Consider the following 16,429-nt stretch of genomic DNA (forward strand, 5'->3'; position numbering starts at 1 on the left):
AAAACTGTCGTGTTAAGATATTTTGTTCTGAGAGAGCTGACGAAAAAGATGCCAAAAGCATTCATAAATGACGATCATTAGCCTAGTGATTATCCGGTGACTCCAGACTCTTTTCCCACAAGAGAAATATAAAGATAAGGGAAGGCAAGACTCAGTCTCCAGCCGAGCAGTGGGTGTCTCGATGGAGACTCCCCCAGGTGACGGCATGGCTCGGGTACTAGCTGTTGCCTGTACTACCGCCATTAGTCTGTTCACAGACCCTCTATTTTCTCTTCAAAGTCCGTCGAGCGCGCCTGATAAAAAATGTAAACCGGAGGAGTTTTATTGACCACCAGTTCTCGCGCTGCAGATTTTATTTGAGGAACTGGCTAAAACACTAAGTACTCTTAGACATTTTGTATTTTTTCCTTCAGAAAATAAGAACCTATTTTTGAGAACCTAAATAGGCTAAACTTGTGCTAACTACCATTTATCAGATAAGAACCTGTTTAGGCTAACTGAGAAAAATCCAGGTTCTTTGTCGCGGGGTACTCAATCAAATCATTATGTAAAATTTCCCTCTTTTAATTATTTTTTAATATAAAAAGTACATAAGTGTATGTATACTTCGTTGGCATTTTATGCGCAGTTCCGGATCTTTAATGTGCCTGGGTTGGCCTGTGCAAGTAGACTTTTTATTTCGTCATACATAAACTGGTCTCCCAAACTCGCGCGTTTTTTATTCGACGCAAGGTTTCATGGGAGATTACTTCCGTGTTTCTGCGATGTCTTCTCTCTCATGCCCTCGTGTCTGTCAGAAATGTATTCCTGAGGACGTTTTCTTTCAGCTGTTTGGTGTTAATCTCTTCTACTCTTGAACAGCTGTTGTTAACTAACCTTTCCTTAAGGACAGATTTCTTGATTCAGGTAATCATATGCACGTCAGTATGTAAGCGAGTTTTCTTTCCGTGTAATCGTGGTGCAATATGTCATGATATGTAAGCTCAAAATTTATGGTAAACTCAAATGAACATAGTTTTGCTCTACTTTGTGTACTCTTTTTCCATTCCAAGGCCTCTGCTGCGAAAAATGCTTGGTGACAACTTAAAGATTTTTGTCCATGGTTTGCCTTTGGACTGCGAAGAACATTCGTTGAAGGATTTTCTTGAAGGTAAAGTTTATGCTTATAAAAATATTTTTTGACAGATTATTTCTGCCTTATCCAAAAGCTGCTATAAATGAGCCCTTTAAGTTACTCACCTTCTTCAGGGCTGCTAACCATAACAGATACTGTAACTCAAAGTTATTTATCAACCAAATGTAATAAGCTTATAAAGGCCAATGTGTATTGGGCGACCTTATAGCTCGGAATGGCGGAATGTCGCCCCAAATCTTAAAATACGGAATGTCAACCTTGATATTGAAAAAGTAAATTATAAATGACAAACAACATAGAAATAAAAATATAGAATAGTATAGATGGTGTAGTAACTGGAAAATCGCTGAAAAATCGCAGGAGGCGGAAAACAGTGTTTCACCCAAAAATATATTGTTTGAAGGGTGGTCGCCACTTGCGGTCAACCCCTCCCCCCCAAAAAAACAAGGACTGACCTTAAAAAATTCTTAGGGTTTGAAAATGACGAGATATGAACTTTTCAGAGTAATTTTGTTGATTTGATGCCCATTTGAATGGAAAAATTCTTCTATTTAAAAGAATTGAAACATAATTACCTCCAACATTTGATAGACAGTCATATACCCAAAACTCTTCAGTAAGAATTAATGACAATACAAGAGACAACAGCAGAGCTTGGACCCCTCTACTTAATTTTCATTTTAATTACTTCATTTTAATTTTTTTCTTTTTAGTTTAAGTTCAAATAAATGTGACCATTTCACCACTTTTATGATTGCTATCATGAGTTTTAGAGGCAATTAATTAATTCCCCGCAATCTGTTCATTACTAAGCATTATATAACAAATATGGGTCATGGTTCAGCTTCTGAAATCACAGAGTCTTGCCTCATGCTAGGATATTAATCAATAATGAAAATCATACCAAATTAACATGAACAGATATCAATAATATTTTAAAACAGGCACCTGAACTATAAATATCAAAAGAAATTGTCAGTATCAGAAGCATTCTTATTAGCTTGAAAACAATAAAATAGAATAAATTGTTTTCTATCATCTTGTTTTTTTAAAATGTCAAAAATAACACAATTTCCCGCACTGTCCACTCAATACAGTGTGTGATGATATACTTCAGATTGAAGGTTATTGCTACCGTAAAATTCGGAAAATAAGCCCCAGGGCTTATATTTTTCAAAGGCCCTTTTTGAGAGGCTTATTTTGGAGGGTCTTATAGTGGGAGGGGCTTATCTACAGAGGGAAATTTGCGTTTCAAAATCGATTGGGCTAGCCTTGTAGTTGGAAGTAAATTTACTGTTTTTGCTTTGTTTTACTTTGTATTTGAGGGCAATATCCAAGTACAAGCCCCCGGGGGGCTTACATTTGGAGGGGCGATTTAACGGAGGCTTTTTTGCGTTACGAGTTTGGGGGGCTTATTTTTGGAGGGGCTTATACATGGAGGGGCTTATTTTCGGAATTTTACGGTATTTTACAATGCGGCCTTGAATGCAATTGTCCATCAAACCATCACTTTTTTTTTCGACACAGTATTGTGAATGTTAAATGAACAGTGGCGGATTTGTTCGAAGAAACTCGCGCTTTCGCTTATGAGTTTTGAACTGGCAGATCTTAATGCCTTATCATATTACAAGTACACCACATCAGAACATGGATAATAGAAAGAAGTACACAATTTTCTAAGTCTTGAACTTGGCATAGGGTGCATGCTGTCTTTTGCGAGTGGGCTACTTTTAGACATCTTTTTCTGCGCACACTATAAAGGGAATTTGCTTGCTCAGAATGGCCAATTTGCACATGAGCAAATGATGCAACATATCACTTTACTGCAGTCACCGCACGCCGAGGAGAAATAATGGCCTTGAGTGGCCGTGGTGAAATTAAAACAAACAACTTTGTTGCTCTACAATGCCCCTGATACAATGTGAACATGACTATTCCCTTTATTGGGCTGGAACTCTTCCACCTCGCATCGTAGACGCATGCTTAGTGGTCACTTAGTTGTATTCGCCATTCTAATCTGAGTGAGCAAATTCCCCAAGTGTGCACAGAAAAAGCTGTGTAAAAATAGTACACTCGTGAAAGACGTATCTCAAGGCCCATTACCATTGATCAAGTCTTCTAGGATATTCTTTACTTCTGACTACATGTAATGGACCATTCCCCCTATGACATTTGCCCCCAGGAAATCAAAATAGTTGTATTCACTGTGCCCATGACATCTTAAAGACTTGGCGCGCGATGGTGCATACAATGTCACGTTCCTCACTGGCTTGTTAGCTTGCAGTTTAACCTGTTACAAAGCCATTTATTTTTCCCAGATTTTTATTTTTTTTACATATATATTCCATCTTTTAGGATTTGGGGTGATTTTTCACCATTCCATCTTTTAGGATTTGGGGCGATATTCCGCCATTCCACCATTGTGTTATAGGGTCACCTTGAGTATTCACCTTAAGGCTTGAGATAAAGTTTTTTTTTCAGCATATGCATTTCAAAAACGTAGCCTCTGCTTGCAGGGTATTACATTGTCTTCCCAAAGTTTTTCAGAAGAACACTAATAAGTCCGTGTTAAATTGTAGCGATCTTTTAATACTTTTGAAATTCCTTGTATTGTTTTTAAGTTCTTTCCATGGAAGGGTTAGAGCCAAGTTATGCAACACAGATCTCAGTATTCTTCTTTTAACGTTGGTTGGCACACGGTGCTATTTTTTTCTTATGTTTCAAAAGTGCAGCTTTGTATCTCGCTAGCCTAAATTTCAGACATTTGAGTCCCTTATTCCCTCAATAACGTCTGAATTGACAGGCCATTAATGCCGTCCAGTGACATCACTACCTGAAAACTGGGAAGTGATTTTGATTGATTGATAGTCCAAACATTTACTTAATTATGTATAATTATGAGAAATTTTAAGATGACTAGCAGATTGCATGCTTGCGTGGAGTTAAAAAGTTTTGACAATCTTTAATATCATAATCAACAAAATTGCCGTTGTCTTCTAAACTATAACTTGTTAAATTGAACTACGAATGAAAAGTCATTGACTACAATAGTTGTGTCATACTCGTGTTATTGGATCTTTCTGCTGCTTTCGACACGGTAGATCATGACATACTACTTGGTAGACTTGAACATTGTTTCAGAATCACTGGAAAGGCCTTATCTTGGTTAACGTCCTACTTGACAGACCACACCCAATTTGTCAAAGTGGCAAATGAGCACTCCACCAGTCGAAAGCTTCTCTGCGGTGTCCCCCAAGGTTCAGTGCTAGTTCGTATCTTATACTCTATGTACACCGCTCCCCTTGCAGTCGACATAATAAGATAACATGGCTTAAACTTTCACTTCTATGCTGACGACACGCAGATATAGCTTCCGTTTAACCCAAAGGCTATTGAAGAACCTGGATGCACTAACTGTCTCATATTCAATCATGCATCAGCAATATTACCAACTGGATGACATCAAACAATGCAAGTTGATGCTGAACAGTGGCAAGACTGAACTCCTTGTGCTCAATGCTTGTCATCGTCCTTGTCCTCCACTGGAGTCTATTACAGTTGGTCGTAACCTGATGCATGCTTCACATGCCGCAAAGAACATAGGGATCTGGTTCGATGAATTTCCCTCAATGGACAAACAAGTGAAAGCAGTCTACAAATCAGCCTTCTTCCATCAGCGAAATATCACTAGAATTAGGAAGTAATTATATATCATTTACTTACTGCAAGATTTTAATACATACATTTATTGTGTCAAAACTGCATGGACTATAACTGTAACTCTCTCTTATCTGAGCTTCGACAGGATCGTATTAACAAACTTCCGCTTAAGCAAAATTCTGCCGCACATCTTTTGACTGGTACTAGGAAACATGAACATACTTCACCCATCTTAAGTTCTCTTCATTGGTTGCTTATTCCAGAAAGAATTGATTTTAAACTTTTACTTCCCATTTTAATCACTTAATGATGTAGCACTGCCTTATATGGATTAGAACTGTTAGCTCCTTTTAGACCAACAATAACTCTGCGTTCTGCAGATAACTACTAGGACTCCCAGTGCAATCTAAATATAACCTTAAAACCTATGGTTTCAGAGCTTTTTCACACGCGGCGCCTAAGATATGGAATTCCATGCCAGTCAGTTTATGCACACGTTGTGAGCTGAGCGCTTTCAAATCAAAAATCAAAACATTAATTCTTTTCTTCTTTTTTTTTTTTTTGACAAAGAAGTCATTGTAATATTTATTAGGTTTTACTATTAGTCCTGATTGTAAAGCACTTTGGATCACTAGGAGAAAGGCGCCATATATAGAGGATATTACACGTTGGCGTGAAGATATGAATGTTTACAAACGAACACAGCAAGTGAGTAAAATATTGTTTTTGCCATGAGAAAATAAAATTCATATCTTCAAGCCGCCATGTAATGTTCTTTTTATCATATAGACAAAAAGACATTGATAAAATAATAGAGGGAAATGACCGACATTACATCACCGATAAACTCATGTGTGAGATTATGGAAAATAAACCACTCGGGTCCCAGATGCAGTTTTTATGAATTTTACGAGTGGTATTTTTTCGAGTAAAACACTCGTGTCTATGTAATAAAAATGTTTATCATTATTATTATTGTTGCAGAGTCGGTAGGTTTTCATTTATTAGGGCCACTTTGTCGTTTCAGCAGTGATTTTGTTATATGTTAAGCATCACTGATCGATTTTTTGTGAGATTTATAATTCGGTCTTCCTGTCATTTCCACCGTCAAGTGTAATGACGCTGTTACCTTTTCTTTCTTGTTTTCTTTCTCCTTTGTTAACCCCATTCACCCCTGGAGACTAATTGCTGAAATTAGCACGTTTTGAAGCTAGTCGAGCGGTTTTCTGGTCACTGTCCTGCTATTAAGTGCTAAAACTTACTGCACAGCCATGTGCAGGTCGTACACTTCGCGGGCTTCTGATCCAGATGCAAAATATTAGCGTGTGAAGTTAAAGCATGTGCAGAAAGCAAAAGTTTGAGATAGTTTATGGGTTTACTTTTTGCTTTCTCTCCTCTCCCCTCTTTTTTCGCTTTTGTTGCCTCATTTTTTTTCTCTTGCTGGGCATTATAGTAGGCTTCATTTTGACGGGAAATGTTTGTAGGAAAGCTTTCATGATCTTAGGATTAGATGAAAGGAAAGGTTATAGTGGAACAAGATTTTCATGGAAATTTTCAGGCCAATGTTACATGGTTTTTTGTTTAAGTTTTCTTCGGTGTCCTTAACTGAATTGTGTTCATTCTGGTACGGTTTGAAAGATCTCTTCACTCTGCACAAGTTAAACCGTTAAAACTGGTGATGTCACGAGTGGTAGAAAGGATGTGGATCCGCATGGGTGGCTCAGGGGCGAATGGGTTATATTTAAGGACGAAATAGCTTCTTTTCAGTTAAAGCAAACTGTTGTCGTTTTGAAGTGTCCTGTGTGTCGAGTTTGATTATTGAATTACAATTAACAGATTCATTCAGAGTACTACATGTATGAGTTGACAGTTTGAACATTACACATGAATTACAATCAAAACAAGATTACGCCCTAACTGCTTGGAACACAAAACAAGATTTCTTTACTAGAAGTTTTTCACTTCCTTCTTTATTGATGGTCAAGTATTCTTCAGGATATTTACTTTTTATCTCGTATTCGACAATGATTGAGTCGTGTATAAATAAACGAAAATCGCTAAAAGTAACATCGTTATAAAAGAGAGAAAATTGTTCCCTGGGAGGACGTGAGCTTATACTGGCAATGAATAGTCTGTGTGAAGAAAAGGGCAATGACGGGTACCTATGGTCCGAAGCATAAACATTTAATGCCGCGTGCTACATGGACAGAGAAAATTTAAATTATTTCATAGTTTGTATCACTCAGGGTACCTTTTTTTTCAACACGTTCGTTTTCTATTTTGCCAACATGTTTGCTGTGTGTTATCTGTGGAAAACGTATGTAACGAAACATTGTGACAAGTGACAACAGATTAAATGTCCATAAAAAGTCACATGCTTGCAAAACAAAATCGTTCTTCAAGGCAGTCACGTTGTATAGTGACTACTAAATTGCAGAGCACTGTAGCATGAAGGTTGGTTTGGCTGCCACAGGCGGAGTTAAAACTTCTACACATTGTCAAATTCTTGAACTGAGTTTGGCCAGATTAATTTCTTTGTTATTTCTGTTCGTTTGTAATTAATTGTTTTATGTGTTGATTGAGTTCTACTACTTAAGTAATGACTATTTTTTTTAGTTGTTTGTAGTATTAAATGTTGAAAGTCTGACAAAATGTAGGAAAATGCTAACCATGAAAACAAACTGTTTTTACTATGTATTAACATTCAATTAAAATGTCACAAATTTGCATAAATTCAAAACATTTCATCTTTATTATGGTAATATGGTAATTTCGCTACGACAATTGTGTGCTCAATCTTTGACAGGAATTACAATAGTCCCAGAACCGGCCAATCCTCACGACGCAAACTAAAATAACGGAGCATATTAAAATATTCCTAAGAATGATCAGTATCAAATTCCTCCCTGTCATAACAATGCTTTATAAAACAAAGAATGGAAGATACCAGGTATCGAACACAGTCCCTTCAGCTTTAAAGGTTATGCTTTACCAAACATACGGGAACAACAGAACATGGCACATCATTTCAATTGTTGCCGAAAATAAATCGCATACTCCTCACAAGACTCATTTGCATACAATGAAAGTCGTCAAGATTCTTATCTGCAGTTTCCACCGTCTCTGTTAGGAATGCCTGGGACCATGGCCGACCATTTGGGGAAGACAAACGAAAGTCTTGCTCTGCTAAAGCAAGCTCGACTAAAAAGTAAACCTGAATTCTGTACTATGTAGACATTTCTGGATGATATTTCTTTGTTTGCCAGTTAAAAATCTTGTTTTACTTTTTGCATGAATTAAAGCAAAGGAGTATAGTGATGTCACTGGATGGCGTTAATGGCCGGTTGATTCAGATGTTACTGAGGGAGTAAGTGACTTAAATTAATGTCAGAAATTCAGGCTATGTAACTCCTGTTTTTCATTTGACACTCTTTGCCCAAATTTTGCCTTCTGCACATGCCCAAACTTTGGAAGCTGTCATTTAGCAACGGAACACAGTTTGGGCAGTTTTGTTTATTTTTGGGCAGAAAGTGATTAAAAAATGGCTTGACTAGCTTGAAAAGGTGAATAGGTTAAGCAAATACAACTTGGTTTTCTGGAAAATTCCACCTTTGAGCATAATTTAAGCAAGTGTATCAGCCCATAAAATGCCAAACTCGGTCACAAAGACCAGGGATGTAGCTAAGAAAGAGTTAAGCAGGATCCAAAGAGTTTATGCTATAAGAGGCAAGTGTGTTACTCACCGGCCAATCACTCTCTTGCTACAACCAGTTACAAAAATGTTGGCTCAGAGACACTCCGATGGAAAACTGGCCTTTCTTACTGCAAATTGCTACTAGTCACACGCCTGCCCTCCTCCCTCCTCCCCTTCATTCAAAGTTGTTCCTCCAAGGTTTGAGCATGGTCTTGTATTGACCACTCCAGAAAATAGCATAACATACCATAATGCTCTTTGTTTGTCACCCCAAAATTTTGCATAAGCATTGTTTTCAGTCTCTCTTGAGCCATTTTAGCTCCCAAGAGAAATTGAAGACGATGCTTATAGAATATTTTGGGGTGGCAAACAAAGAGCATTATGGTATGTTATGGTATTTTCTGGAGTGGTCAATTGCTAGCAACTTTGATAAGGGGAGGCAGGGGAATCACAAGCACAAGATCATGGGCAGGCCATTAACGTAACACTTAAGCCAATAAGGTAGAGTGTCTCAAGTACTTTTGTAACTGGTTATAGCTTGCGATCGTACTCAGATGTTCTCACTCAGGTTTAGACATCTTCGTAATTTGATTAGTTTAACAAGAGCGAACAATATCAAAACAACATCAATTGTTTATTATTGTCGCTGAAAGCAACAGCTTATAGAACATGCACCTAAATTGCTTGCAAAACTATTAGCAGTCACATTCGTTTGTGTAGCCACTTCTTATCTACATGTGTTGTGTTTAAAAAAATGAATAAACATTATGACACCAGCATGCATAATTTACCTTAGACCACAAACTTAAGGTTGGCTCAGCGACAACAGGTGAACTTTAAACCTTTTACAGATGTGGTTCAGTGGTAGAAATCTTTTTGCTAAGATTCAGAGTTCAGTGTACAAATTTGTATACGTCATCATACAACTTCGAGTTCAATGTGGAATTTATTTGCGTGTGTGTTTTTCAAAGAGTATCAAAACTGCATGAGCCGTTAGGGCAAATACAATTTGAGCTTTTTGAAAGACACGCAAGTGAACTGGAAAAGTCGTACACATCTCTTTAACTACCTAAACAATTACATGTATACTAAAATAAAATATTTAAATGGGATGGTCAGATAAATTCTGCCATGTATATTCAAGAGTGGAGTAAGGTAAAATTTACTGGTATATGAAAGTATAATGTCATTATTTGTTTCACTTTCTAGCTGTGTGTGATCTTCCTGGCGTGGTAACCAAAGTTAGCATTCCTTTTAAAAAGGTAAATTTTTCCGTTTAAAAATAAGATATTTAAGATATAAAAATGCGTTGAATGTCGACTAAAAAGGGTTCTTTTCTGTTCACACAATAATTTAAATCATTACCACACTCTCTCAGTTTGACTTGCAGTACTTTTTTCAGTCCTTTCAAACTGATCAAAAAGGCAGTGGGTGAGTGCATGAGTCCCAATGTTATATTAGGTGCAAATACACATAATACACACAAGCATAAAAGTAGGGCTGTTTTAGAAATGCTTGAAACATTCACCTCTGTGACAAAAACTTGAGCCCATGATCTAAATATAATCCAAAATCCAAATTATGTGACCTCAATGCAGTGTTCTCCCTAAATTTTAGCTCAGCAGGTAAGCTAGGGACCATTCATGGACGTTAAGGCAAAAAATATATACTTTTCTGGGGGGGAGGGGCTGGGATGTAGGAGTGAGGGACATGGACCCGCCCTCACTGGGAAGTTTAAGAGCTAAGTATTCCCATATTTTAAGACCTATTTTACGCAAATTGGCCATTGTTATCTTTAGACAACAATTTAAAGCGTTTGATTCCAATAATTTTACTATGTCTTTAATGTTCTCTTTTGAAAATGTGTGTCCCTGAAAAGGAAAGCTGTATATACAGTACAGTCCAAAAATAATGCACACGTAAAAAGTGGCGTAAGTTGCTGCGCCTCAAGAACACGCTAGCCACCGCAAGAAGCGAAAGTGCCATATTTTTGCGGACCCTTTGCGGTTTACCCGCAAGAACTTTGAAACACAAGAAGTCAAACATCTTCACCATAAGAAGCTAGAAAATTACCCAGGCTGCAAAGAAAGTCAGTTTTACAGGCTGCCATTCGGGCAAGCTATAGCTAGCATGCACTAGCCCACAAGTCATTTCAACTAGCCCCAAAACCCTTTTTGATTAACCGGATTGATTACAATCCTTCTGTAATTTGAATTTCCCAAAAAACAGCACTTTAAAAACAAAAATCACTAGCCTGATACCAAAATCCACTAGTCCTGGGCTATCGGGCACGACTTTCTTTGAACACTGTTACCGCTGTTGTAATTAAGCCTCAAGAAGTCGCATGAAGTTCTTTATAAGTGTTAACCTGAAAGAAGTTTGTAGTGTTTGTTGCCTTTTTGTTACATCATTTTGTAGCGTTGATACTAATTCAATCTCTCATTCTTGGTTTGCGACCACGTGACAAAGTGGCCATGTTGGGGGTCAAAACAACACAAATTTTTCTGGAAGAATCTACGTGAAAACAGAGTTTAGTTCCGAGAGGAGAGAAATGCTTTTGTTCTTGACCACCAACATGGCTGCCGTGACATCACATGTAAACCGGCAATACGCAATTTGCAGTTGCGAAAAGAAAGGCTAAAAAAAATTCAGGCTTGTAGGGGATTCAAACCATTGACCTCTGCAATAGAGGTGCAGCACTTAATTGAGCACTGCACCAGTATCACAGAGGTCAAGGGTTCGAATCCCGTACAAGCCTGAATTTTTTTAGCCTTTCTTAGCCTTTTTTTTAGCCTTTCAAAAGTTTCAAAAATCGTTGTCGGAAGAAAAGCAGAAAATCTTCAACCCAAGACCACAAGGTAATCTGGGTTGTTTCAAATCCGTATTTTGCTGGCAAACAATCACTCCGGCTAAACTTGTCGCTGATTTTTATTTGTCATTTATACTAAACTATATACTTTATATCATTTTAGCTTTTAAAAAAGCACAAGATAAAATTACAATTTCAGTCGAAGTGCACTCTTGCTTATTCCCATCTTTGAAAGCAATTTTGTTCAGCTAATTAGTATGTGTAGTCAAATGGTGACAAGTGAAATTAGGGAATAATTTCACGTGCGTTATGTCCAAATCTCAAGGCTCAGGAAATTATTAGGATTTGGACATAACGCACGTGAAATTATTCCATAATTTCACGAGTATACCATTTGATTTCCTATTAATATCATGGGTGACGAATTACCTTAGCAATCGTGAATTTTTGACATGTTTATCGTGGATCGTATCAATCGAGAACTCCACTCTCTCAAATGAGTTTTGACCTTAAATTTAGCTTATAGTTCAGAATTTTTAAAATTTTTTTGACAAAATACCTGTTAGAATCCTTCTTGATGTGCTCTTTTGTGTGTTCAGGTTTTGTAAAGCGTCTTTTTGTGCCCTGACATCTTCATTCACAGCATTCCAAGTTAAAACTTCGTCGCCATCTTGACACTGAGACGTACAGAAGGTTGCCATGGCAATTTTTTTAATTTCACATATGAAATTACAATTAACACTGAAATTTCGCGCCAAAATTATAGAGTAATTCGTCACCCATGATATTAGCAAGGAAAAATGATATTGATATTGATATTGAATTTTACATTTTATCAATTTGCATAACATAGTAATGAAGTTGGCGAAAAGAAATTTATAAACAAACTTTTTTCCAAATAATGGTTCCTACTCAAGAATTAGGGCCTGTTTACATGGAGTGGGGGACCCCGGTCTAGTGGGGTTGGTTTCTTTTGTTTTCACGCTCTGGGGGACACAAAACAAAAGAAACCTACCCCACTAGACCGGGGTCCCCCACTCCATGTAAACAGGCCCTTAATTAAAGCTCGCCAAAGTCTACTGCAGGTAATATTTTGCACTACACCAGCATGTGAGGATGTATGGACAACCTCATCACCTTTATTCCACCTTGTTCAATTTTTTGAATGATGGCGATTTCCCTGGAAATGAATTCTAAAGAACTAGTTTTAAGTTAAAAAAAAAAAGAAAGGAAAGAAAATTGTGGTCTGCTGTTCACTTTCCCTATGAAACATGAGACATTTCATGCCGTAGTCGGGCAAAAACGGCCACGGTCAAAGAAGCGTGATGCATGTGCAAATTAAAGTTGTTGTTTTGCTAATTTAAGGTGACTCGACCCAGTTTTTTTGGGGGTACTATCCTACTTTGAAGCTCTCTGGTATCCCCACCTTTACTTTTATCGTAAGTCTAACATATAGAATGGATAACATATAGATCAATCTACAATATAACATAAAATTTTTGGCGATCGGAGTAAATGTCACGTGGTTATAATGCCACGCCCCTTTGAGGTCTGAGTCGAAAATATGCTGTTGCCGGCATTTTTTCGTAAAAATCTCTCGGCTACACATAGTGCGCATTAGTGCCTTGCGCTTAACAGACTTTCACCAAAATCGCAAAGACCCAATTCGAGAAATTCAGCGGTTTCCAAATTTAGGTCATAATTTATGCGAAAATGATAAGCAAACTTTACACGATTATATCTAATAAACTATGAGATTCATCCCTTTATTTTGGGGATCGTTATAACAGACGGGTCCTTGCACGTCAGCAAAACGCTTTAGGGCCTTGTAAATGCGCGCGATTTCGAGCAAAGCAAACATATAGAAATTATAGTTTTGGCTATTTGTTGACGTTTGTCAACATTTAAGAGTCCTTCTCACGAAAAAAGCATTTTCTTAAAAAGTTTTTTTTCCTTCAAATTTTTTCAGGGCCACAATTGATTAACTAACTACCCGGACTCTGAATTTCATGGTCATTGAAAAACTGTGACATTATCTTCTATAAGCCCAAACTTGGGTAAACATTGAAGACTTTTAGCGTTTTGGCTGAGTTTGTGCTTTGGGAGTTGTCTATTGTTTCTAGTCTGTCACTATACAGCATTCTTGTTCAGCACGCGTGCAATGACCACGCTTGGCTGAATTCCGAATGCTCACCGAGATGTGATATTTTAGTATGAGAAAATAGAAGGGATTCCCGTCACGAGTTGGTTTAATTATTGGCTTGCATTAAACATATGAAAAAATGATATTTTTTTAATAGTAAGTAGATTTAGTGTGTAGCACTTCTTGATTTTTTTGTAAAGGCACATGAAACACGAGAATTGATTAAAAATTGTGAGTTAAACCTCTATGTATCACGCGATGGCCTGTCTCACTGTACCAAAATCAGCAAAGCTGATGTGGTCGTATGCATAACAATAAAATTAAACTTCCCAACTAATCACGATAAGACTAATAAAAGAATTCTACGTATTTACAACAATAAAAATTCTACACATAATACATCATTATAATATATGTGGCTTAAAAATACACGAGTGACTTTTTATAGCGTCAATGTCATGAATTGATCTCTTTTGGTTTTCTAGAGCATTCCACCGAATAATTGATTTGTATGAGCATGATTTCGTGACCATATCGGTCTTAGGCCTGGGTAATTAAAGGTCATTTTCCTCCTGAGATCGTAGCTACTTACATACGTTTCAAAAAGACAATTCATAGGACATGGTAAAAGATGATAATAAGCCTGATGCGCTAAAATTAATAATCGGTTCTCATACATAATCTCTAAGGTATTCCATTTCGCTGTGGCAAGAAGCTCCTTGCCTGGCGTACATCAATCTATGTTAAATATTACTTTTGCCGCTCTGACGTGTAGATTCTAGGTTTTGAGAAAAGTACTTGACCACAGGAGTCCCAAACTAACATACCATACGTAACAGAGGGCAAAATAACCTTAAAATAGAAATCAGTTCTCGCCTGTCTAAGCAGGAAGTACAATGATTTCAGTAAGTTCAACTTCTGCGTAAACGACTTCGCTAGTTCCGATACATGATGATCCCATCTAAGAGCATCGTTATCTCCTTGATAACATTATCTCCCATCTCCCATCTCCCATCAGTAGCTTGTTTTGGCCCACTGAGCAGCATATACTCCATCTTGGTAGGATGGTGTAATGATCGGGTAAGACGAAGGAAGACAACAGACGCGTTCACTCTCAGATGTAATTCACTGTAATTTCATTCTTAGATGTTCATGTTACATTGGTAGTCAGTTATTAAGTCACGTGAATCAAAGATGTAATCCTACAGATGGGGAGTAAGACAGTTCTCACAACACCATGTATATAGCCTTGCTAGGACTTCATTTAACTTGGAAGCCACCAGATGATAAGTCGAAGCCGAGACATAAACGGTGGTATCGTCTGCGTACATGTGAGGATCGGCTTGGATCACAGCTTGCTTATGTTTTGAAACATCTTATTTAATTTTAGTACCACTTTAAGCGGTTGCAGGCAGTAAGAAGTGTTGCTTCAAGCGGTAAATTTTACCGGTTACCAACCTAAAAAGGAGAACACTGGAAGAAAAAAACTCCCGTGGTTTTACTCTGCAAAAATATGCACCTTAGTTTTGAATACTTCTCTGCACCGTTTCGGCTGGTATGTATAGATTGATAGATTTTACTGCACTGAAAGAAGTTGTTGCGCTGCGGTTCGAAAATCCCACCGCAAAGAACTCCTTGTGGTTAAGTTTATAACTGTAAAAGAAGTTCTTGCGTCTTGCTGGATTCAAGCGCAAGCACCCCGCAAAAAGCCACACGAGGTTGCAAGCTTGCGGACGCAAAAAAAAGTTCTTGCGTGTGCATTATTTTTGGGCTTTACGTTTTGTACTTAAGTAGCTGTACTTTTCCACATATTCGTTCATTTTCTTGTGACGATCGGATTGGGTCACAACCTGAATATTTTTTTTTAAAAAAAATATTTAATTTTGGTAAACCTTCAAGCGGTTGCATGCGGCAAGAAGTGTTGCTTCAGGCGGTAAATTTTACTGGTTACTGCCTGTTAAGGAGAACACTGTCAATGGATAAGCACCCAAGCTCTGCTTCAATAAGAGAGTTGTTATGGAGTTTATGGTATTGGTTCTTTCCAAAGTCCTTACAGGAATAACTCCCCCACGCATTTACATTTACTTCCCTTTTGACAGAGGTACCATGTATTGTACCTTGAATATTATTTAACTTTTTTAGGTGGTTAGAATTGTTTTATTTCCTATTTACCGTTAGTTAAATTTGACAGGAAGCACAATTGACTTGTGATTGCTTTTTTTTTGTTAGAGTTTTAATTTTTGTTTTGTCTTCCAGAGTTTTGCTTTTGTGACTCTTTCTAGCCCTGTGGCAGTGAAATGCTTGTTGGGAAATGTAAGTACTTGTGAAAAAAAAAACTGAATTTCTACCAGGGATATTAAATATTTTATGATGTGCCCTCAAGTTGTGAATATATGATATTTGGGAGTTGGGAGTTGTTCGTAGTGATGCTGGACTGACAGTCTACATTTAGAACCCTGTAGTGGCCATTATTTTTGCCTTTATTTCCCCTTCCTTTTTTAGCTGTTTTGTTTGACATTTCTTGTTAATAGATCTGCATTATATTACTTTTATGAACTACACCCAGCATTTCTAAAAAGAAAGTTACCAGGGCTGTCATTAGGGAAGGGGGCCTTGTACATGTATTTCCCTCAGCTACTACAAAAATGATTCTTATAGATACTTTATAGAAAACACAAGGAAAATAGAACCAAAATAACCTCCAAGCTGGTTAATTCCCCGCCTACTAATTGCGTATTTTACAATAATTGAGCGAATCCTCGCGCGCTGATTGAGTGGAGCCTCTTTAGATAAGAATGCAGCTGTAGACAAGTGGGATTAGTAAAGGTTCAGCTGTTAATTCAGCTCTTACTAAAATGTTCAAATGAGGCCTTAAACTGCTCCGTTTTCAAGGATATAAACATCCGAGCTTTACTGATCAACGACATCATCATCTGTTACTTCTTTTGCTCTGTTACTCCTGAGGCTTTTACAAAAATTTGAACTTGC

The 16,429-nt window shown here is 37.5% G+C and overlaps 1 protein-coding gene across 1 annotated transcript in view; it reads left to right on the plus strand.

Moving 5' to 3' along the window:
- Positions 1–765: 765 nt before the first annotated feature.
- LOC140929817 (sterile alpha motif domain-containing protein 9-like) overlaps positions 766–16,429 on the plus strand; it is a 35,105-nt gene continuing 19,441 nt past the window's right edge. Inside the window, exons 1-4 of the mRNA XM_073379517.1 lie at positions 766–906; positions 1,053–1,150; positions 9,699–9,751; positions 15,698–15,754. Coding sequence (XP_073235618.1) covers positions 1,069–1,150; positions 9,699–9,751; positions 15,698–15,754 — 192 coding nt within the window. The 5' untranslated portion in view covers positions 766–906; positions 1,053–1,068. The remainder of the gene's footprint in view (positions 907–1,052; positions 1,151–9,698; positions 9,752–15,697; positions 15,755–16,429) is intronic.

Source organism: Porites lutea, chromosome 1, assembly GCF_958299795.1.
Source record: "Porites lutea chromosome 1, jaPorLute2.1, whole genome shotgun sequence".
NCBI classification, from domain to species: Eukaryota; Metazoa; Cnidaria; class Anthozoa; order Scleractinia; family Poritidae; genus Porites; species Porites lutea.